The sequence below is a fragment of the Elephas maximus genome, chromosome 12 (assembly GCF_024166365.1).
Source record: "Elephas maximus indicus isolate mEleMax1 chromosome 12, mEleMax1 primary haplotype, whole genome shotgun sequence".
NCBI classification, from domain to species: domain Eukaryota; kingdom Metazoa; phylum Chordata; class Mammalia; order Proboscidea; family Elephantidae; genus Elephas; species Elephas maximus.
This window is the reverse complement of record NC_064830.1, coordinates 93733082-93757594: the sequence shown is the minus strand read 5'-3', so window position 1 is coordinate 93757594 and position 24513 is coordinate 93733082. Positions and strand designations below refer to the sequence as shown.

Below are 24513 nucleotides of genomic sequence, written 5' to 3'. Positions count from 1 at the left end.
CATAATTATTATTTCTACAGGTGGTTTCCCTATTGCTCAGTCACTGGGAGCGCTGAGTAGGCAATCTACAATCAATCTCCCTCTCACCAGGGTGACAGAGGGACAGCCCGCCTGTCACCTCTTCACAAAACCACTAAGTTACACCGTGTTCAGGTTTATCTAGAGGCCCAGGGCCGCCTTCTCAAGAGTTTTAAATTATCTTTTTTTAAAAATATTTATTTATTTTATTGTGCTTTAAGTCTACAGATCAAGCCAGTTTTTCATACAAAAACTTAAACACACATTATTACGTGACCCCAGCTGCTCTCCCTACAATGTGACAGCACACTCCTCCTCTCCACCCTGTATTCCCTGTGTCCACTTAACCAGCTCCTCTTGCCTCCGCACAGGAGCTGGCCATTTAGTCTCATGTATCCAAGAAGCACACTCTTCCCCAGTATCATTTTATCTCTTACAGTCCAGTCTAATCTTTGCCTGAAGAGTTGGCTTTGGGAATGGTTTCAGTTCTGGACTAATAGAAAGTCTGGGGGCCATGTCTTCTGGGGTCCAGTCTCCAGTCTCCATCAGACCATCAAATCTGGTCTTTTTACTAGAATTTGAGTTCTACACCCCACTTCTCTCCCGCTTTTATTTCAACAATATTATTTACGTTCCTCTTAGGGGCTTGCCATGAGTCAGAATCGACTCGACGGCAACTGGTTTGGTTTTCAGTTTTAGGGGCCCAGAGTGTTTCTCCTAGTTTGTAAACGTGACCCTTGTATGAATGTTCCAGCACAGTGGCGGTTACCTGCTGTAATAAAGAGTGCGAAACCATCCTTCAGGGATTTGTTCGGACGTGGAGGTTTTGACATCAGTCAGAGCAGACTTGGGGCTGTGCGAGACTTCCTGTTTTATTTAGGAACCAGGGGTTTTGATCTAAAAAATTTTAGTCACATTCTGCCAGGTTCAGCCCTGCCTTGAATGGGGCAGCAAATACTCCCAGAGAGTTTAAGGGGAGGCCAACTTTCCGTTAGAGCAGGAGGCAAGTCTAATTTTCCATGCAAACGTCCGCAAAACTCTAGCACAAACAACTATGTTCATTATTTTCCCTAATGTATTTTGACTACAAGCCAGTGCTGGGTAAGTTCTCTGGTGCTTGCCAATTAAACTGGCCAAAGCAGAAATTAAATGAAAAGGCATCACACTTGATCTTTCCTCAGACGGACAACCACTCCATTCAGATTTCCAGCCAAGAAAACCAGAGGCTCGGGGAAGACACAGCCTTCTGCCCCCCATTTTGGCCCAAGTCTGTTAGAATACCTAAAACACAGACAATCTCAACCGGAACTTGACTGGAACCAAAGTGCTCCTGGCTATGTCTGTGCGTGGGCTCGGGAGCCTGCAGCAGGAGCAGCCGCTGCCGCCCAGCTGTTCCCGCACTACACATGTTTCCCCCGTAAAACTTCCAGCAAGCTGGCAGGCTTCACGCGCCTCACTTAGCCTTGTTTGTGTTTTCAACGCATCAATGGGATATGGAGACTAATCAACATGTTTAGAAAAATAAAGAAAGGAAAAAAGAGGAACAGCTCGTGATGCTGGCTGTTCCTCCAAGCTGGGTGAGAAAAGCTTAGCCAGAGAGGAGGCAGGAAGGAGGATGGGGGAGGGAGTTCCGGAGCAAAGGGACATGGGCTGCAGGAGTAGGAACGCTACTTGGAGACCTCACAGACCTGCAGGGCTCTTGAAGGCTGATGAGCTGCGACCTGACCATCTCCGCCTACGCTCAGCTCTCCAGCACCTCCCTACCTGTGATGCCCATCGCAGTCCCTCTCTTCCAGCTGGTGAATCACCTCGATCCTCCAATCATACCCCAAGCTGTTCCCAGGAGGTCCACTGCCATTTCCTTCCAGCTGCTCCTCTTGCCCCATCTCAAGTTCAAACCTTCCCTATGATTGCTGCCAAAGGCTACCCGAAGGTCTTCCAGATTAATGTGACTCCCCTTGTTAACCCACTGTGGGTGCGATATGTGCCTATACCTTGTCCGCCTTGTTAGACTGGAAGCCCCCTGAGTGCAGACAGTCATTTGTCTCTGACTTGGACACCACCACCCCCAGCCCTGAAGCCAAATGACTTACTGATGAAAATACAGTAAGGAGCAAGCAATGGGAGTGGAGACTCCTCACTCAGTTGCATAGCCTTCCACCCTCTACTAGAAAATAAAACCAGGAGAAATCCAGTTGGTCAATACCACACAGTGTTTTCAGCTAAGTCCTGAGCAAGGGATCCCTACAGACCCGAAAGGGAAGAGGAAAGGCCATGCCACCCAAGGCCGGTAGGAAGCATTGAGTTACCTGAGCTCACGCTGCCCTGCAGCAGGGGGTCCTGGAGTGACATCACAGACTGGATGACTGAATAAGAGAAAGGTTACAATTAAATTAGGAAACATAGCCCAAGGGTTTCAGGCTGTCTAATGCACAGAACCCAGCACACTGAGGGAGCCAGTTTGAGCCACAGGAGCCGGAGGGAGGGGTCCCACTCCTGACTGAGGGAGGGCCCTGCACGCAGAGACGTGCAGCTAGTACGGCTCAGGACACCAGATCCGGGAGCAGCAGAGGCTTCTCAAATGCCAGACTTCACCTCTGTGCCTCCAACTGATTTTTCTTTCCCAATTCTCTGCCTTAGCTACTTGACTTTTACCCATATTTACGTATAAACAGCCTTTCTTAATTGGTAACTCATTTTCTCTTGCTTACAAAATTAGCTAGGCATAATCTTCTCTCTCCTAAAAACTAAAGTCAGTCCCATGGCAACAGGCTGTGGAGGGAGAGGGGCAGTTCTCTGCCTCCCAGCATCAGCCAACAGCTGAGGGTGGCTGGCTTCTGCCTGAATGGTTTCCCGCTCCCTCCCAGCCTGCAGTAGCCCCCAGCAGGGCTGCGGTTCCCTGGCCCTTGCTAAGAATGTGGGTTGGCGGCCTCCCCCCACAGATCCTCTGCTCTCCACTCCCCCTTCCAGCCCAGCCCAGCCCAGGGCAGGGCTGCAGTTACCTGGTCCTTGTTGCTGCCCTTGGACTGGAAGGACGCCCTGGCCCAGCTCACCATTCAGCCAGAGCTGCATCCGGATGAAGGGTTCTCGGCCTTTCTGGGTCAATTTGCTCCATGGCTTCGGCCGGGACAGCATGTCACTGACACTGCCCTGGGAGAGGCCCAGCACCTTGAGTGGCAACCAAAGACACACAGCCATCAGGGCCAAGCTTTCAGTGCGAAGCTGCAAAATGGTTGAGTAATGCAAAGCTACCGAGTCGGGGCAGGGCAGAGATGATGACATGGGGACGGCTTCCAGAGCTGACTCTGAGCACAGAACACACCTGGTGGAGGGCAACAGCCTGGGTAGGGGATATGCTTCTCAAGACCACCACGGCCTGCCGCCCTGGCACCCAGGGTGTTTTGGGTCAGGGTGGTCACACCTGAGCCACAGTATGGTCATAGTTTTCAGCTCACAGCGAGGCAGGCTGGGAAAAGGAGGGGAGGGGCTCTTGCTCAGGGTCTTGATCCTGCCAAGCCTGCAGGATTGTAGTCCTGACAACCTTGGGGACAAGCATTCAGAACCATCTTGCTCTTTGCCTGGGGGCCCCAGGAAAGGCTGTGGTGTGGAGCCAAGGGCCCCTTCAGGCAGAAGCAGTGGCTGTGGTGTCTCCGTGCTGAGTCTCTGTGCTGAGCTGGGCCTGGCTGGCATTCAGAAAACGCTTACTCTCTGACCCCACCCCACTCAACGGTGGGGGCCCAGAGGTGGGCCAGTGGTGAGTGGGAGCCAGCCTGGGAGTAAAAGACGGCTGCAGACCCTCGACAAGCTCCATGTGTGTGGGGGGCTCCCTGCTCTCACACCTGGCCATCCATATGCACAGGCTCAGACACCCCCATGAGGACTCAGACGCAGCCCCATCACTCTCTTTAAAAGTTCTCAAGTTCCAGAATAAACTGTACTCATGGGCCAAACAAGTTCAACACTATTAAGTCTCTGCTAAATTTAAGGCATGAGCACAAATGTCTATTTAAATGTTCTCAAATGGTATTTTTACAACACCAAATTAGAAATTCCAAGGGGCTTTAAATTCTCATCCTGATTTCTATTCACCCCATCACCTTTTGCAAAATCAGGACAAAGAGTTCACAATCGGATACTGCAAGGATTCACTGCACACCGAGCTGAAGGCAGGACAAGGCCTCTGCTGCCACATGCCCCTTGGGAAGCCGGCCCTTAGGGGAGCGGGCCCTCCTGCTTAGCAAATCATGATGCAATCTAAAACAATACTGTACATTATTCTATTTCTGACACACACGGCAGGCCACTGTTATGGAAGTGCAGAGAACAGAAAGGGTCTGGAAGCTCATTCACAAACTAGTATATGTTCATTAGCCAGGGAAGGACAACAAGGAAACCGGGGACCCTGCTCTCAGGGCAAGTCCTGGGCCTGGTCTGGCCCGCTCTGTGCAGCTCCGTCTGTGTATTCCTGGGCAAGTTGCCTGACCTCGCTGCTGGACAATACCCAGGCACCTTCTGAATTATACCAGAAAGGTACCGTTATGCTTTCCGTAGCCTTGCCTGTCAGTACCTCCCGGTTATTGGCATACTGGCCATCTCTCTGTGTGGTCAGACTGTGCCTCTTTTGTGGCCGAAACAGTCTGCACAGGTATCTCTGGAGCTGAGACATGGCCGTGGAGGCTGGACTGAACTCAAATACCAACTGCTGGGGCAAGTATTTAACTTCCGTGAGCCTCAAATTCCTCATCTGTACCTTACGGTGTAACTGAGGGTTTCCAGGAGAGCATGGGTGGGAGGGCCACCTGGGAGCCAGGCCGTCTCACCCTCAGCCTCTCCGCCAGGTTGGGAGTGGAGGTGACATGAGGTTCCTTGGTTCGTTAAAAAGGGTGATGACCACCTGCTCCAAGATAGACACTTAGTCCTCAGCAAGGAAAGAGGGGAAAACCCAAGCCCCACACAGAATTCCTTACCTTCTCCCCGAAGATCCGTTGACAAATGCCGTTCTTGGCCAGCTTCTCCTTCACCTGCCGGGTGAGCTCTATGGTGTCCACCTCCTGGTACATGTAAATCTCATACTGCTCAGGGGTCAGCGGGGGGACCGAGGGTTTGGATGGCTTCGACATGGGCACGATTGGGGAGGAAGGCAGAGGGCTGTTCTGGGGTGTCTCGCTGCGGCTGGCCCCAGTGAGGCTCAGCTCTGAGCTCTGGGAGTATGGCGACTCGGCGTTGGGCCATTCTTTCCAGTACTCCGAAGAGGAGGGTCCCTGGAGCTGGTTGCGCTCGGCCCGTGCCTGGCTGCTGCTGGCTTTTTCTTTCCCGCTGCTGGCTTCTTCAACCTTTACTTCTTCGGAGGAAACCGTGCTCCTCCTCTCTGGCTGGATCGTGCTCCACCAGTGGTCCTTCCAGACGCCACCGCGGCCTAACTCGTTTTTCACGTGTCTCAGAACCCCTTGGGCAGCATCGGCTGCTCCCGGAAGTTCCGGCCCGGGGGCATCCTGGGGCTCCTTTTTGATGGCTGAGGGGTTCGGCAGGGCAGAGATGCTGGGGTCGGGAGCTGAGGAGGGTTTCTTCAGGGAGATGGCTACGGGTGAGTAGCTGGACACCGACGACATGGGTGAGGTGGACAGTAACTTGGGGGTCAGGATGGTGATGTCTGTCTGGGACAGTGGTTCTTGTTTTAAGGCAGGGTTGAGGGCGGCCTGCTGGGCCTCCATCTCTCGGCGGGCTTGCTGCAGGATGGACCGGATGGCGTCGTCAGAGTTCCCACTGCTGGATGCAGAGGACGGCTGGGCCGGCTCAGCTGCATGGAGCAAACACAGAGGTGAGGTGGTGCCCTCGGCTGGGCACATGCTGCCTTTCTCCAGCTTCCACCCAACCCGACCCACCACACATTGTGGGTTCTTTGGGAGAACCACACTGCTTTATTTTCCAACATTTCCCCCATCAAGGAAACACCCTGCTCTGTGACCTGATACCCTCCCTGCATAGCCAAGTGGAAGCATTTCTGATTGTGAAAGGGGACAGGAAGGAGAAGTGTGGAGCTGCCCAGCGACATGCCATCTGGGACCTTCTTTCCCTGATGATTTCTAAACTTCATATTCTTGTGTGCTATATTCCAAAACTCAAGTGCTTCTGTCAAGCTTTAGAAGCACAACTTCTGCTGGCAACTGAACTGAGTGACAAGTGTCTCCCAATGATAAATGAGCACATGTGGATGAACAAGGCAGAATCCCTGTCTGAGAGGATCACTGTGGTTGGCCAGCAACAGTGAATCTCTCCCAGGGGAGGGGAGAAGAGGAGCAAAACGAGGCTGAGTGGGCCTTCCCTGGCCCAGAGCCAGGACTTTGCGACCTTGGGGAAGTCCCGGGTACTGCTGGGCCTCAGCATTTTTACCTGTAAGTTGGAACAGTAACAGACTAGATCAATGACTCTTGGCTAGGGCTCACTCATTGAGCTTATTAAAATGCACATGCCCAGGCCCAGCTCTGGAGTGCCTATTTCAGGAGGAGATGTGGGCTGGTCCAGCATCTGCATTTTTAACCAGCTCCCAGGTGAGAGTGGTGTGAGGCCCTGATGAGAAGCACTGGCAGGACGTTCCTGCAGATACTCCAGCTGACATTTCAGGAGTCCGACCTTCTCACCTGTGCAACACTCCGCAGATAATATGCCTCCATGTCTGGGGGAGGAAGTCATACGTGCTGGCTCTTCATCTGCTTTGAATGTGCCTAAAGCAACAACTTTTAATGCCTTCTGAGTATTTTACTGCTTAACAGAGGGCCTTCCCTCTAATTCATTGATCTCCACAGCATCCTTACGATGTAGGCAGTACCACCATAATTTTGCAGATGGAGAACCTAAGGCTCAAGGAGGGAACAGGCAATAAAGGGAGTCAGGCCTTAGAGCAGGCCTTCACTCCAAGTTTAGGTGTATTTTCTACCTGGCCAGAGTTGCCCTGCTAACAGTCCTGGCTACTTAGTCAACAAGAGGGGAGGTTGGCTTAAACCTCTCCCCTGGCCTATCAGAGCAAGCTCCATCCATTGTCAGGCTTCTGAGCCCATAAAGAGGATTTTCTACTGTTCTGGGGTCATTGGAAGAAGGCAGACAGCAATAGAGGGGTCCCCTATACTGGGACAAGGGTTGGAAGATCTGGGTTTAAATCCACGTAATGAGTTTGGGCAAATTATTTCAACTCTGAGCCTGAGTTTTATAATCAGGAATACTAGAATAGCAAAACCCATCTTCTAAGATTGTTGCAAGGATTTATTTTGAGCAGGAGAAGAAAGGTGGAGATAGTCAGCCCAGACGTGGTACTCAGAAGGGTGCACCGAGCTCATGTGCTGAATAAGCCTGTGTTGGGGAGAGCCCTGAGGAGAGCCAGGCTGAGAAGAGCAAGTAACCAGGTGGAGGCTTGTGCTCAGCTTCCATGGGTCTTCCACCAAGCCAGACAGGAGCCCTGTGGCCAGGTGTACAGTTAAGGGAACTTGGCAGGCCAGGAGTATCACAGCCCGGGGGCCGATAGGTGTCTGCGTGTGAAGCCTCACGGAAAGAACATGGACACTCCGTGTTTCCTCCCCAGTGGAAGGTCTGAGCTGCATCTGCAGCATGGCACCTGCCTCTCAAACAACCAAAGATCAACTGGGGAATGACTGGAATGTGGGACTTCCCTGTGTGCCGCAAATACCTAAAGGTTAGAGGTTCAAGTCCACCCAGAGATGCCTTGCAAGAAAGGCCTGGGGATCTACTTCCAAAAAATCAGCCACAGAAAACCCTGTGGAGCACAGTAGTTCTACTTTGACACGTATGGGGACACCATGTGTCGAAGTCGACTCAACTGCAATGTGAGAAAATGCAGCTCTCAGGGCCCTTGAGCTGAGGGAGGCCACATGGGTGACATTTGGCCTCAAAATCTTGCTTTTCCTCCCTAGCAACATTCACTTTTACTAAGCAGCTGTTAAGAACTCATTTTTCACTCATTCTTTTCCAGTCACTTTTGGTTAAGAGGCTAGTTTTAATTTCCACGTATGCTACTACCCAAATAACAAGCCTGTACTGAATTTCAGATGGAAACCTGATACAAACTGCTTGCTAATTTACGCCTTCAAGTGGCTAAAACGAATTTAGCTACTGAAAAGGAGATTCCAGGCCAGGGGTATATTCCTCCGTCAATGCTAGGCAATGACGTTGTAGAAAGAATGTTAACTATTAGTAAGAGATATTAAACAGAGCTGCTCCCCTTTATAATTGTCTAAATGCTTGAAAACATATATTCATTATTGTTAAGAAAAAAAAAGTTAATTACTGCTGACCAGATCGTTCATAACAATTCTTTTAATTAAGTCTGGAAGTCAGCAGCCACTGAAGTAGAAGACGAAGTCGTACCAGTTTTCTGCACTTGCAGCTCCCTTTTGGCTTGTTCCAGGATGGACTTGATTGCTTCATCGGAGCCGGTCTCCGAGGCACGGATCCGGGTGGTGATATTACCTGCGGGGAGAAGCCGCACCAAAGACATCAAACCCATACTTTGAATAAAACACAATGCTACACAAAGTCAGCGTTCTGATAAAGTGCCCCAGGTGAGGCCAGTGATGGCAAGGAGGCAGGCGTGGCCTCCCATGTCCCTGTGCTTGCTGTGAATGCAATGTCATAGCAGGTACCGCGACACCGCAGGGCAGGCTTCCTGTTTAATCTACCTTATATTAAATGCTGGTCTACCAGTGAGACCTCTCACATATACCCAAGCTGGACCTCGCCCATGGATTAGTATCATGGAGAATGAATCATTTCCTCCAGTATTTAAAAAAAAGATGAGGAATTAAAAGGCAATGCTTTCTCATGAGGCATTCAAAAATGACACCAACTCCTTTGGCTTGGGACTATATTCAGACTCTGTACATTTGTGCTGGTATCCCAAACAGGGAAAAAATGAGAGAGGAGAGAAATGGATTGAGGCTCACTGTCAACATCTACAAGATAAAGAGGAAGGAGCTTCAACTAAAACATTTGTGATCCGCTATCGCATATGATCTTTTTTGTTATTTGTGAACAAGGAGAGAAGCCTACAGAAATTCCTAAAGGACAAGAATTGGTCTTATCAGCCACATGGTGATGCTTTGCAGAGTAGCCACCTGTGCAGACACATTGAAGCTACTGGAGCCCAGGGGCTGGCCCCAGTTCTTCCTGGAAGACTTCCAAATATTTTAATTTCTTACTACCTTACTAAATAGGAACCGCCACATGAAACCATTTAAAAACAAGTATACCACTGGGACTCAGCCCATTACAGACGCAGCTCCAAAGGGTGCAGTGGGGACTGGCTTGCCAAGGTCCACAGGAAAACTGATTATGTTTGGAACTGGTCCGCTCTGGAGGACCTCTACCGAATTTCAGACTGGAAAATAGGAGGAAGCAGCAGTATCTGGTTTCACCAAGTCACCTGATTTTTCTCAGAGCAACAACTGTTATTCTTTTACCTGCTTCTGAGAAAACAGGAGGGTGCAATTTGAATCCTAAGGGGTTGGGATTCATACTTAAGGGGCTCATTTTTAGTAATGCTGCCCTCTTTTCACCTCCACTGCGCGCCCGTAAACCTGGGATCGGCAGCTCGGGAGACGGGGACGTGCCTACTTGAACCCGTGCTTTGTTTTATACTTACTAGCTCTGTTTTTCCATCAGGTTCCAGGCCAGAATCACACTGCACAGTTTTAAGCAAAATACACAGCTAAGGACATGCTGCTTCCTAGATTACTGACTGCAAAGAAAAACACCTGCCTGCAACATACCTTCAGACCCATTTCTTCGTTTCGGTACTTCCTGAAATAGTCTGTTCAGGCTCTGGCCTGGATTCTCTGTTGAAAAACAAGTGTGGTAAGAACAAAACAATCAGGGGAATGGTGGTGTTGACGATATGGGCTGTGTGACATGAAATCTGAGCCGCCTGTCACTAAAGAAAGGGCTCCAGGGCTCCTGGGCTCAGGGCTTCCTGTGCAACTTGGGAGTTACTAGAAACTTCGGAGAGGCCCTTCCCTTGCCGACTGGTCAGCAGAGGCTATGGTTCTACTGTAAGAGATCGGACCAACCTAAGTACGGCATCATTGCAAAGATGGCCAAAGGGAGGGAGAACTGCCTCCAAGCAAATCACCCACCAGCCCGCAGAACTAAGCCCCACATTAATCATCCAGAGACATTCAATTTCAGTTAACATCACCATAAAAAGCTCCATGTTCTTTATGCAAACTGATGCTGCTCAAAACATCTCCCTTCTCCATTTGTTGGAGTCTAAATTTCAGGAGGTTTCAAATGAGTCTGATAAAATTCTCTCTCTGTATCACTGTGATTTATCAGAATGACCCCAGTTCTTAAAGAGGGAAGGACTTCTTTAAATTATGGATGTGACTGACTTTTTATCTTTTCTGGAGGATGGGGCAGGGATGGTTTTTTTAATAAAACTTTCATGGGTTTTTCTCAAGGCAGGCATATTCTGTTCATAATGCTAAATGAATCAATAACGGAATGGAGACATTAGAAATAAGTTGACCACAGAACATACTCTCCTCTTTGGGGTGGGGAAGAGAAGAGAAGGTGCTGTTGATTACCTTCTACCCACAGAAACCAGGTCTAGGGGAGGATTTATTCCGGTGGGCGCTGCTGCTATAGGGCTGGATGGCGCCCAAGGGCTCCTCCAACCTGAGGCCAGCACCAAGGGCCAATGTGACCACTGGACATTAAACATATTGGGCTGTTTTCCATAATACAATTCCCTCCAATCCAGTACTCGCTCACTGAGTTTATACGTGCAAGCTGAGTAAAATGGGAAGACCGGATCTCCGACATCTAACAGCTTTAGCTCATGCCTGCTGACCCTTGACCTCTGGAAATGATCAAACTGAGAAGAATCTCACCTGATGTGATGTACAAATGTTTTAGCGCACACACAGACAGACGCACAAACACATACATCCAACTCTGCGATAGGCTTACAATGTCCGCACCAGCCCGCCAGAGTCTCTCACCTCTTTGTCTGCCTTGGATGCTGCGGAGAGCCAAGATGTTCTGCTCGTCAGAGAGGAACTGCTTCATCTTGTGAAATGGTTCCTTGCCTCGCACAGTCAGTTTATTCCACGGCTTGGGCCGGGCCAGAATCTCACTCACGGACCCTTGAGACAGTCCCAAGACATAATGTCCAAAAATACGCTGTCCAATATTGTGCTTGATCAACTGCTCTTTCACCTGCCGGGCAATCTCGGCCGTGTCTATCTCCTCGCCCTCGGAGGTGCTCCCAGCACTTTCTGATTGGCTGGGGGACGGGGCCATGCCATTTACATCTGGGCTTTGTTGTAATGGACTTTGGGAAGATATGGAGTTTGTGCTGTATGGACCTGTTGAAAAAATCATGCTTGTGCTTCCTGCTTCCTGCATGGCCTTGGAGTAGAAGGACTGCATTAGCTGTCGTTGGAGGAGAGAGTTTAGTGCAAATTTTCCTGTAGAAGCCAGGGGTAGGCTGGGGCTTGTCAGGGATGAGCTGAAAAAGTCTTGACTTAACCCCGCTGGTGAGAACTGGTGTGTACCGTTAGTATTGGAAGCCTGCTCCCCTGTGTTGCGGGGCAACTGAGAAGGAGGGGAGGCCGGCAAAGGTCCAGGACGCCGACTCTCAGGCTGGTCTTTCCCTTTTCTCCTGGCTGACCCTACAAGGAAGGGCAAACATAATGCATTATGGGGGATTCAAAAGGGAAAAAAAACCAAGACCAAAATGCAAAGTTTGCCCCACAAACGGGAAAAAAAAAGTGCAGATTTTTACAAGGGCCAATGAGGTGTGTTGGTTTGTTTTTCAATTGAATTTTTAATTAGCCAAACGAGGCCCCCCAAAACAAGCAACATGCATTTCATGTTTGCGCCTTTCTTGTACGTTGCAGCCTGGAGAATCCCCTTGACATCGATTCAAACTCCTAGTGAGTGGCAAGGAGCCGGTAACACACACGGTACGGAGCTGACAGGTCGCAGGCCTCGGCGGGCCTCTAGCATTCCACCTATTACCGGGGGCCCCACCTGAGGAGCAGCAAACACTGACATTTTAGGACCCATGGATTCTCTCACACCGCTTGCTCTGAGGCGAATGCACCGTAACGAGTCCACTCGATCGAAGGCACGCACATTTTAAGAATGAAATACCATCAAAGCCCGAGATACCTTCGAACGGTTTACCAGCTGCCAAAACCAGAAGCACAGTGAGTGACGCCGCCATTTTGGGATGAGCAAAGAAAGGCTAAGGATGGGGGATGCATCCCCACGGAAACCTGACAAAGGAAGAAGAGCTCCCCTGAGCCTGGAAGGGCGGGGGACACCACGGAGGCAGCCCCCAGAAACACCAGGACAGAGGCTGCGTTCACCTCTGCTCCCACAGACTGACTCGCAGCACAACTAGAGAGAGACCAGAAAGCCAACATCCTCGAGTGTCCCTCTTGGGCTGCCTGCGACACTTCCTCAACCTGACCCCTCGGACGCACTGAGGCTCACAATCTCGACGACACGGTGCCCGTCTAAGCAGGGCGGGGAGGGAAGGGCAGAGGAGCAGTGAGGAGAGGAGGGAACCAATGCTCGTTAGTCAGGGTTCGCACTGCCGGCGAGGCTCCCACCATGCATCAGCCCAGCGCACAGCTCAGCTGCCTCTTCCGCGACCCTGCAAAGTGAACCCAGCGCCATACTCGCGACCCTGTCAACCTACCGCTCAGGTCGCTGTTGGAGATGCGCAGCGCAGTGTTCTCGGACTGCAGCGAACGGTTCTTCTCCAGCAGCAGCACCTCCAGGGGCTTGGACGCGTCCTAGACGGGGCAGAGCAGGGCTCACTCTGGGCTGGCCACCTGCCCCGGGGCCCCAGGCCCAGCACCCCTGCCTGTCTCATGGCTTTCCCACCCACTCTCTCCACGGGGCTCCAACTAATTAGGGAAATCTTATTTCCCCCCCAAAGATTTTTAAAGCACACGTGGGACAAATTCAAGTTCCTTTGGAGAGGAATTTCAGTTAAAGTACTTTTTCCCACTTCTTCTAAAAACTCACGTAACTTCTAGACAATTAATTATTCTCCAATCTGTCTCCAAATTCAAGCAGTCAAAGACAGCGGCTGCCCTCTGGGTTTGAGGAGTGGGAGTTGGCTTGATGCCTTAAATTTCCATGGGCCACTGTATGACCCCAGACCACTGTCATCCTGTTCCCTCGCCATGTGAGGCAGCAGATAATTCAAGTTCCCAGGCCAACTCCTTTTAGGCTGATCTTTCACACAGTCTGAAGTTGCTTTCTATCCATATTCTTAGTACCTGCTCAAGATATATCACAATTTCATTTCAACTGAGTTATCAGTTCAGAAGACATGAACTCCTCTTTTTGCCTCTGTTTAATTCAAGGCAATTTGTTTCAACTTGGTTTAATGTTTTGGAGATTTACTCATCAGCTGTGTGCCATTCTCCTCCAAAAAGAGAGCTGTCACAGAAATACTGAGACTGTAGAGCTACTGGCACAGGTCATGAGGCATACCGGGGGCGAGGGGGGGGGGTGGGGGACAGTGACCAGCTGTTGGGCTGTGCCAACACTAAGAGCAAAGTATGACCCTGTACCTGTGTCCCGGCTCCCTCAGACGGTGCAAACTCCATGGATTTCAGAATACTGTGGAGAGCAAGACAGAGCGGTTATTTGCTTATACCTTCAATAGCAGCCACACTAAATAAGTGCTAACGTTACAATTTCCAGCTCTCCAGGAACCAAGCCCCCTGACAACTTTAACAACTTCCCTGGCAGTAATATAATTCAATAATGTCTCTAGAATAACTATTCAACTGGCAGTTGGCTAGCAAAAGTTTCTGGCCCAGCATGTAAGTCATTCCATATGGAATCGTACCAAGTCTGTTCAGAGGAAAATTTTAAAAGTTTGGTACGAGCACAATATAGCTGCAGTTAGAACGCACTTGTAAAGCTCAAAGGAGTGAAGGCATTGTGCCAAGGAAGCAAGAGAGGGAATTCATGCCTCCTCTGGCCTTGGTATCACATGCGTACTTGATACTGTGGCACCTGGGACCAGGGGAAACGTCCCACTATTAGATGTCCCAAAGCGTGGCAAGCCGCCCTTCTCTGCAGCCCTGGCTGGGGAGGGACTGCCAGGTACAAACACGTGGCTCAAGAAGGGATCTATCACCACTGGCCTCCTCATCACAAAATGGTCATTTCAGTCGCTTTGAACTGTTCCCACAAGACCAAAACCTGAGTGTGTTCACGTCACCACAATGACCATTTGCAGCGTTCCTTTGGCTTTGGGTGTTCCTTTCTATCTGTGAGGCTGTCAGGGAGAAAAGGGGAAATGAACTGGCATTGTCCTAAGGAGCTTCAACTGCCCCTTTTAAACATGGAGGGGAGGGCGGCAGAATGAGCGGCGGCACAGTCAGCTGTCCAGCCCATAGGTATACAGGGACACCCCAGGCACTGAGCACATTGCACTGCACTGCCCTGCCCTCCAGTAGCCACAGTTTAAGACATGTCCTCAAGACACCACGATGTGTGAAGCTGATATCACAGGCAAAGATGCCTGGAACATGGGCAGACCTGTCTCTGCCCTGGCCGCTGTCCTGCTTAAACTCAGGATCTGCTCGCTCTGTGTTTACCTGTGGTTCTAGCTTTGTGACCCGTATCATGTAAAGTAACAAAATAAGAGCTACCATGGGGTGAACTGAGACTTGATTTTACAGGGTGCTGCTGATGGTCACCCAAGAGCTCTAGGTCACATTAGGACAGAGAGTGAGACGGACAAGCCCCTTCTCAGTGGTCTCCACCTTGTCTGCTACTATATCCTGTCCCTTTTTTGGTATTTGCTTTACAATCATGTCATAAAACACTAAGTGAGTTTATACATTTATTCCCAAATGCAAATGTCTCTTCATTTATTCAACAAACGTTTCCCAATGACCTCTTAGCTGCTGGCTCTGTAGAGAAAAGAAGATGGAATGAACCTTACCTCACGAAATATATAATCTATCACAGATACAAGACAAAGATCCAAACAACACGTGAAAAATCGGTGGGGATCCTTGGGCAGGCGAGCACTCATCTGGTGGAGATGGAGGCATAGTTTCGCAGGGAGTTAAGTTTTTGCAACGGGCCTTAGAGGAGTAGGCTGTTTATAGTCCACTGTGGTGGGTGTGGGGCCTTGGGAGGTGAGAAGGAGGATGTGCAGGGTGGGTCTGGGGCATCAGAGTGGAGGATGTGGAGACTGGAGATGAAGATGGGAGGGTTGCAGGCACCGTGTCATGGACGCATCTGAGTCACTAGGACGTGGGAGCTATAACACATTTTAGCAGAAAAGCCACACAACAGGCGTGGAGCCTGAAAAGAGTATGCGGCAGTAGCAGCAAGAGTGTGCGGGATGAAAGAGAGGGCCACAGGTGTGGCAGACGAGTGGGGCTGGCGAGGCAGTTCCAAGGAGAGGGTGAGGACCAGAGGGCAGCAGGTTAGGCAGACGGGTGGGAAGGAACAGATGAGAAGCTGTGGTTACGGGGAACAGGGGTGAACATGGAGCAGGTGTGGCAGCTGACCCCTAGGGTTCAGGTGAGCGTGGCCATCCCAAAGTGGGAGGGCGGTGGGTGTGGGAGAAGGCACTTTTTTTTTTTTTGAGGGAAAGAAGGGACAACTGGGACAGAAGACACAGGTACAGAAGGTCAATCAGGTAAAAAATAAAAACGGGTTGCCATTGAGTCAACTGTGACTCATGACGACCCCATGTGTCAGAGGAGAACTGTGCTCCACGGGGTTTTCAATGGATGATTTCTTGGAAGCAGATCACCAGGCCTTTATTCTGAGGTGCCTCTGGGTGGACTTGAACTTCCAAGTCCAAGTTAGCAGCTGATGTGTTAAGCGTTTGTACCACCCAGGGACTCCAGATAAAAAATAAAAAATACATATCACTAAATTGGCAATGGGATGGGGAAGGGCACACAGCCTGTAGAGGCTGGAAGTAGAGTGGATGCTGGCAGAGGCTGTCTGCAGCCTGGAGGGGTATGGCTGCTCGGGGAGAGAACTTGGCAGACACAGGGACCAAGGAGAGCCACACAGAGGCAGTGGTGACCAGGCATGAAGTCACACTCCCCAGGGAAGATGGAAAAGATCATGACTGAGATGCTACCGATATGGGAGTGAAAAGGTCCAAGAGCCTTCCTGTGAGCTTTAGTAGCTGACCAGAGGGGATGAGACCAGGACTACAAAGGACAACATGGTGAGGGGCTGTAGGCTTATCTTCATGGGAGACATTGAGAAGATCCTCAAGAGCGACAGTAACTGATGGAGGAGGGAGTAGGAAGGAAGGTACCCATGGCCCAGGTGGAGGGGCTCAGCCTGGAAATAGGGGAGGTGGAAGCAAAGACCAGAAGGAGATTTGGTCTTGAGACCTCCAGGAAGCAGAGGCTGAGCGTGGCTGTTAAAGGCTGGGTGGGGGACAGCTGGGGGCAGGAGAGAGGGGCAAAGGGCAGGGAACAGGCCCTGGGGTGGGGGGAGGTGGAAACCCAGCACAGCATCAGTGGCCGCAGGGCTGGTCAACACGGGGCAGGGACTTTCTTCTGCAGTTGTGACCACCTGGGAGGAGAGGCGGGCCCAAAGGGTGAGACTGCTGGCCAGGTGCACGGTTAAGGGAGAGCGTGGGCATTGTGCTGCGGCTGACCGTGGGCCCCAGGCTGGGGAGGGGTCAATGAAGCTCGGGAGAGTGGATTCGGGGAGACAGGATGGACCAGGGCCTGGCAGCTCCAGGGGGCCAAGGGCAGGTTCAGGGGAGGGAGTCTGAGATGGCTGGGCTTCAGAACATAGCACTGTCATGTACGGAATGACAAGCCTTCAGCTGGGACCTTGTACATGAGGGGCTGGAGGTTGAGAGAAGAAGGTTCCAGAGTCCAGGAGGCCAAGAAAGTGTGAGGCCACCTGTATTCTTTAAATTGGAAAATGTTTCTCTCATTGCTCTGCTTCTGCTTGGAAAATTACAGCTGAAAAGCAAGCTGATATTTTATAATTTCTATAAAGGCAATGTTTCCCCTGATTCTGTGCATATTGGCACACTTTAAATGCACAAACTTTTATAAAAAGCCCCAGGAATGCAGGGCTAGGCCTGTGTGCAAACACCCACAGCTCTGTCCAACGCTGGGCAGCCCAGCACGAATTCACGTGTCCAGGAGGCTGAGCCCTGGGAACCATGGCTAACACCGGCTGTCCCTGCAGCATCACCTCCCGGGTTTTTGTTGGCAAAGTGACTAACAAGCCATGGCTTGTGAGTGGTCAAGCAGGCACCTCCGTACTTACTTTAATTCTTTCTTCACTTCTTCATAGTCAGCCTGCCCTTTGAGTTTTTCTTCCAGTTGCTGAAAAGACAGGGGGATTCTATTAATGGCAATGTCTGAAAATAGGTCGATAAAATTCATTGGCTGCATTCCCTATAAAACATGCAGCCTGTCCCTGAGAGGGAGAGCAAATGTATATAAACAAAAGCTGACAAGGGACGGGTGTCATCTTCTGTCCCTCACTCTTCTGGTCTGTTGCATATGCAAACACACACACACACCCCACCACTACCGCCAACAAAAGGTTATAAAATGTAATGAAAGTAAAAGGAAAGAGTGTTACAAAACGGAACAAGGAGAAGTCCATTTCCTTTGAAACAGCATCAATTAGGCCCTAGACGAAGGCATCTGCACCCCTGAGCCCTCAGATGCTGGGATTTTAGGAGAGGAGGCTGGGGCAGTGGGTGGTCAGTGTTTTCTGTCCTGGCAGAGATGCTGCCCACCCTCCCCCGCCTGGGAGCCCTGAACAGTAGGGCCAAAGCACGCCTCAGTGGACTCCCTGGCCCCAGAGGCCCTTCAACGGGAAGGCAGAGGGCTCTTGTCTACAAAGCCCTTTAGTAAGGCCTGGGGGCCGAGGCAGTGACATCCCTTTCCAAAGTATAATGACCCCAATGTCTTGTCAAGTGGCTACTGTTTGCCTAGAACCCTGCAGGACTTTGGCCGATTGAAGGTGCCTCCTTCCATGAAGATGGTTTTCAACTAATTTGCTTGTGACATTCCCCCAAAGGGATCTCCTTGGGGGCAATACCACAGCTCAATATAAAACATGAAGATGCAGGGGAGGGTCCTGGTGATTCTGTGTGTTGCCGAGCTTGGGGTGAATAATTACCATTTCCTAAACTGCCAGCACTTTCTCATTTACAGTGTTTCCAGTTGCCTTTTTAGGTTCTGCTGGATCAGCCAGGCCAATACAACAGTTCAAAGCAGCGGAGTACATTCTAGAGGGCTAGGGGCCCCATCTGGCCCACCAGGCCTCTGTACTCATCTGAATCCCAACCTGCCCTCTGTTTCTAGAACGGAGGTGCTCCCTAAACTGAATCCAGTCAGCTCATCTCCTGTTGCCTTTGTGGCAATTTCTTGTGTATGTATTTACCATCGAGTACAATCGTTCTGCCCTAGTTCCTTTTCAAGCCCTCTTGCCAAATTTATATATTATAACGGCTTTCCCAGTTCATAATCAAACAGGGGGTACTATGGATTCATTTTCCTACAAAAGAGTCTCAGAAGGTGCTCATAAAGAAGTGATTATTTCATTCTTTACCCCACAGTCAACTAGCAGGGAGTGCTACCGGGCCAGCCCTCCCCAACAAAAGATTACCCAGTGTTGCTTGGATGCAAAACATATTTTAGATTGTGGAATTCACTCGAATTTGATGTGGAAGACACATAAAACGTGGTCATACTCAGAGAATGGGAGAAAGACGGGACAAGGGACACATGAGAGGAAACCAAGTTGGACTTCAGACCAAGGAGGCCAACGGCCTGAGCATCAAGTCCAGCTCTATCATTTACAAGCTGGGAGTCTGTGGGCATGTTAATCACACTCATCTGTAAAATGGGAATAACAGCATTTACCTCAAAGGGGTGTGTGAGGATCAAAGAATGAAGGTGCAAGATGGAAGAGCCGGGTGCCTGCGAGGCCCTGAGTGCATGGTAGCTCCCTGAGGGGTGTGGGGATGGTTTCCTTTGAAGACTTGCATCTGACCCCATCAGGAGGCTTTAGAATTAGAGTCCGTGTGGTTAGTCGGTTTTCACTGACAACTGAATGGCTTCCACTGAAATTTCTGCCATCTAACTGGGGACAGCTTAATTAGGAAATGCCCATGACCTTTTCTGTAAATCTCTGCTGACATTTCTGTGTCTTTGAGCAGACAAGCCAGGCAGAAGGCTGGCTGGGGCTGTCCTAACCTGCAGCGCCTTTGGCCCTGCTCTCCCGTGGATCTCTGTAAAGTTCTCTTGCTGGGAGACGGAGGCTGTCCTAACCTGCACCCCCTTTGGCCCCGCTCTCCTGTGGATCTCTGTACAAGTTCTCTTGCCGAAAGTGCTTCATCTCACAACGCCATTTGCTGTGGGTGGGAAAGGGGAGGAAGTACCACAACAGTCTCCTCAAGTCCTGTGAGGTAAGGCTGCACTGCCCTCTGAGGCTGAGAGAAGACCACCCTCAATTTCGTTCTTTGCTCAGTAACCCCTTTTTGGTTACCCAGAAAGTCCTGGAATCTGGAAGGAGCAATAGGTGTCCCAGTCTGCCATTATCTCTGAAGAAAGACTCTCAGATCCAGCTCACACTCATGGGACAGCGTGCTAGGTTTTATGCTCGGTCCTAACATCTCACATACTATCTTACTTAATTATCGCCCAGTGTCTATCTGCCCAAAGAAAGAACAAATCACTGGAGGTCAACGGTGCAGACCCTGGAGAGTGCTTAAGCTGACCCCTGTCAGGCTGTGGCAAGTGGCAGAGTGGATGTGAAATCCAGGTGTGCTGAGGCCACGCCACGTGGTCTCTGTGAGTCTGGCCTCTGGAGTCCGACAGACTGGGCCAATTCCTGGCTCTGCTACTTATTTGCAGTGTGACTTTGGACAAGACCCTTAACTTCTCTAAGCCTCAGTTTCTTCATCTATGCAATGGGGATAATGGTACACACGTTATAGTGCTGTTGTAAGGTTTAAGTGAAAGAACACATACTAAATACTTAACGCAGTGCTCGACACCTGGTAAGCACTCTACAAATGATAGCTATTATCGTTACTGTAGTTATTACTATTGTTATTACTGGTTGGGAGTATTAACAGGACTAAATCCTATCTCAGGAGGCTCTGTAGCTCTGTCACCAGGAGATCTGTCTATGAAGTTCTCCACATTTCTGTATCATCTCCCAATGCCCAGCTACTCTGCATGTCCATGGAGGGGCGGCACGGATGCCGGGAGCAGCTCTGGCTATTACAGGCTGACAGGCAAGAAAGGTAGCCCCACATCTGATGCCAGGAACGTGGAATCTGGGAACTGGGGTCCTCTTTCAGAAAAATGCGCTCAGTGAGAGGTCATGTTTGAGGAACACACATGGGCTCAATACAGAGGTGAGTCAAGGTCAAGTGTCAGAGACCCAGCTGCCAACCCAGCCCTGTCTTGGCTGACTGTGACCTCTCTGAGTCTCATGTTCCTCATGGGAAAAATGGGAGGAGTAAACACTACTAAGCGTTTTCCAAGGGCGGCGGTGGAACGAGCAGTGCAGGCTGCCACGTGCCACCCAAACGTGACCACTTTTATGTGTCGAGAGTACATAATGTGGGTCCAGAACCTTCGTAGGTGTTTGTGAAATGTTTCCTGAATTGTTAGAAGAATTATCTATATGAAGTTCTTAAAATTCCAGCTAAGACTTAAAGACTCAGAAAATTGAATTTAAAATGCAAAGTATTTTGGCGTGCAGCAAATTAGGCACTAAATTTATAAGAGAGATCCATCTTAGTCAAATTACAAAATACAGCCCTTCCTGTGCTTCGGGTACCAGCTTTAAGGGCCGCCGGGCAGGTCTGACTCATGTGAAGGCCCGAGGAGAGGCTGAGTCTTCTGAGGCCACAGTGACCGTCAAGCAGCAGTGCCTCTTTGCCACAAAACACAGACTGAGGCGGCGGAGAGGCGTCTGCGCCGCAGCTTGCCCATGGCTCCATCCTTCCCTTCAGGATAAAGGGAGCCAGGCTCGCTGCAGTGCTGAGGGCCGACCAGCCAGGTTAAGGGAGTGGCGTCACTAGGGTTGGTGTCACCCAGTATGGTAACTCATGGTGTCACCTTCCCCCTTCCCACCAACCTCCTCCCGTACCAGACCATACAGAATCCTTAGTAATGTTTTTTGTACTGTTACTCATAAATTGTTGATTTCCGAATGTCACTCATTTTCCTTTAATTACTACATCATTCTCAAAAAAGTTATTGATATAGGCTCACATATTCTAATAACCACAATACCGTAGCTAAAAGGCCAAAAAAATTTGACAAAATCAGCCACTATAAAGACACTGTCAATGAAAACAACAGCGTATGCCTGTAGCCTGTGCAGACGAAACCACGTGATTTGAAGAATCACTGTAATTGGGTAATAATGACAGCTGTGACCAGAGGGTATTAGAAGGTTCCAGAAGTAAACTAGCATAGAGTTTTAGCCTTGTAGGAATATTGATACATGTATGCTGGGCTTACAAAAAATGTTTTTGTTGTTACAACTGACTACAAGGGTATTTTTATAAAAAAGAATAAATTTCTGCTCAAATTAATGCACAAAATTTTATAGACAGTTATTTTGGTGTCAACCCCTCTGACAGTGTTACCCTGTGTGGTCTACACCCCCCTAGTGACACCACTGGGTTAGGGGTGGAGGTGGGTGTCTCCTTGGCCTTTCTCCCCGCACTAGGCTGAGGGGCCATCAGGCAGATCTTGAACAAGTACGACTGGGCAACCTGGTCAAGGGGCCAGGTACGGGCAAACCCCCTCGCCCCAAGATGACACTGCATCTGTTTTCCAGAACCAGACAGGGCATGCTTCTCTTTCTACTGATTCTACTAAGCAGGGACCCTCTCTTGGGTTAGAACACGGGTCCTTGCATGAGAGGCAGCTGTTATGTAAATTTATGACCAACTGATAGTGGGCATGGGGCAAATCCCAGGGGTGCTCTGGTGCCTGAATCCTCCTGGAATTCTTTTAAAACACTCGGGTGGGTGTGGGCATACCCTACAGTGATGCTGAGAACACAGGGAGAAAAGACAAGACCCCACCCCACCCAGGGCCAGATGAAGGGATAACGTTTACATTGGAGGGCTTGCTTTCCACCTAAAGGCAGGGCTCTGGCACCCCGACAGACTGAATTAGAGTGGAGAGAGCAGCCGGGCTGAAGTCTGACTGTGGACAGTAAAGGCAGGAGCCTGTGTACAGCAAACATGTCACAGACTGTTAGGGACTGATTTGTGCCCCGCCCCCCCAATATGTGTCATAAATCCTAACCTCTTTGCCTGTGGTTATAATCCCATTTGGGAAAGGGTTGTCTTTATTATGTTAATGAGACAGGATTAGTGTAGGATGTGTCTTGAGTCAACCTCTTACAAAATACAAAAACAGATTAGACAAGCAGAGGTGGGGTAAGACAGATGCCAAGCCACATGGAGATCTCCAAGGAACCATGAAGCAGAAGCTCAAAGAGACAGAGACCTCCTTCAGAGCTGACTAAGAGAAAAAGCCTTGCCCTGGAGTCGGCACCTTGTGTTCAGACTTCCAGCCTCCTAAACTGTGCGAAAATAAATTTGTTTGTTAAAGTCATCCACTTGTAGTTATCTCTGTTATTGTAGCACTATATAAATGAGACAAAGACCATCTCCAACCTTTGTGAGCTGCAACCCAAGTGAGACCTGGGCATAGGGCAGACAGGAGCCAACTCCTCACAGAGCAGTGCCACCACTGACCGACGAGGACCAGCACAAAATTTAGGCTACCTGGATGTTGTGTATTATGATCGGTGGGGTGTCCTTTAAGCCAAGGACCACCTGTGTGTGAAATATCCAGGTTGATTCACAAGTGTTACAGGGGAAGTGTTATCTTTCCAAGAGGGCTCACCATAAGATTCCTAAAGCTGTTCAGTGATACCAACTGTTCACAGCAATTTTATAGGAACCCCCCCTAAAAAAAAAAAAATTTTTTTTTTTTTCTTTATGACCTTACATTGCTTGCCAGATACCACCTCAATCCTGACATGGAACTCAAGGCTGTCTAGCAACAAGCCCCTCTGCTCCTGTGAGACTGCTTCCCCGAATGCTCCCGCAAGGCCTCCAACTCCCGCCAGGCGAAGTCTTCCCCAGTTCCCGGTGTCCATGACCGTAACTAGCCTCCCTCCTCCCCGTGGAAGGCTCACTCCTTCCTCTCCTCCAACCTGTGCTCGCAATGCCTTCAAGGCCCAGCCAAGACCATGCTATGGGAGGCTTGTCTCCTGGGCCCCTTGCGCCTTGGGATGTTTGATGTTAGAACTCACCTGCCCACCCCAGGTGTGAGTCTTACCTCCTTACCCCATGCTGACTGCGGGAGGAAGAGTGCCGGTAGGGATGGCGTGGGCCGTGGTGTCAGGACACCGTGATACGTCTTCTCTATACTTACAGGTGGGACAGCCTAGGCCTGATCTCCTCAAGCTCCAGTGACCTCCTCCACAGGACAACGGCTGTCACCACTCTTGCCCCACGTGGTGAGAATCAAATGGGATATGGACATTAGAGCTTTATAAACTAGGACGTCGGTCAGATGCCAGGTAAACTATCAGTGGGGGCAGCTCAGTACAGTAGACAGGCTGGGATGTAGCAGGTACACGCTGCTGGATGGGGGAGCTGACCTAAATGAAGAGGTGCACAGTCTAAAGGCACTGAAGGATTCCGGGGGTCTGGTTATCAGCCTTTTGTTCCATCCCCGCACCCTGAGGGATACAGCACGTTCCCACAGTGGCTCAATGTGACCTGTCAGAATCCATGAGGAGGTAAGGAGGGTCGGGGGAGCATAAGCATTTTGGGAAAAGTCTCCTAGGCAATTCTAATACCTGTGCCCACCTACCCAGTGAGAAGTACTGATCTCCAAAGCATCTTGAGAAAACAGAATTTCTCCCTACAGGAGACTGGCATTCTCGTAGTTAGCCTTCCCTATAAATACTCATTTTAAATTGAAGCTATTGGTAGCATTATTTTCTGTGCTGTAGTGAGCATCACGCAGGTGACTGCCTAATGACACTGCCTTTATATGAAAGTGTTCCAACGGAGACCACAGCATAGAGTTATCAAAAATAGCAGCCTTGTAATGGCAGCCTGGTTATTTCATTAATGACTAATGCAGAATTACCCTTTAAAAGCAGCACCGTGCTTGAAGACTTGTCAGATTAGCCAGGGAGAAACACCTCCCCTTTGAAGTCTGTTTCAATGTCTACATGGGCTTAGAGGGTACTCCACCCTAGACGGATGGGAACTCTGCTAGAAAAAGGAGAACATGGGACAGGAAGCCTGGCAAACGCCCAGCCGTCCTGCACCCCACAGAATTACTGATCAGCCGTCTAAGGGTAGGGAAGAGTATCAGTAGAACTCCAAAAAGAAGGAGACTTTTATGGGGCTAGAGAAAGCAAGCCGATTAA

General features: G+C 50.0%; 1 protein-coding gene across 11 annotated transcripts in view; it reads right to left on the bottom strand.

The window, feature by feature from the left end:
• CUX1 (cut like homeobox 1) overlaps positions 1-24513 on the bottom strand; it is a 457171-nt gene that overhangs the window by 74103 nt on the left and 358555 nt on the right. For 5 of the 11 annotated variants that reach the window (XM_049903554.1, XM_049903550.1, XM_049903551.1 and 2 more), the window contains exons 12-20: positions 17332-17390; positions 13620-13668; positions 12734-12830; positions 11025-11696; positions 9795-9860; positions 8395-8496; positions 4986-5815; positions 3021-3186; positions 2328-2384 (exon numbers count right to left, since the gene is read on the bottom strand). In XM_049903554.1, coding sequence (XP_049759511.1) covers positions 2328-2384; positions 3021-3186; positions 4986-5815; positions 8395-8496; positions 9795-9860; positions 11025-11696; positions 12734-12830; positions 13620-13668; positions 17332-17390 — 2098 coding nt within the window. The remainder of the gene's footprint in view (positions 1-2327; positions 2385-3020; positions 3187-4985; positions 5816-8394; positions 8497-9794; positions 9861-11024; positions 11697-12733; positions 12831-13619; positions 13669-17331; positions 17391-24513) is intronic. The other 6 variants (XM_049903557.1, XM_049903556.1, XM_049903560.1 and 3 more) reach the window with 3 other exon arrangements.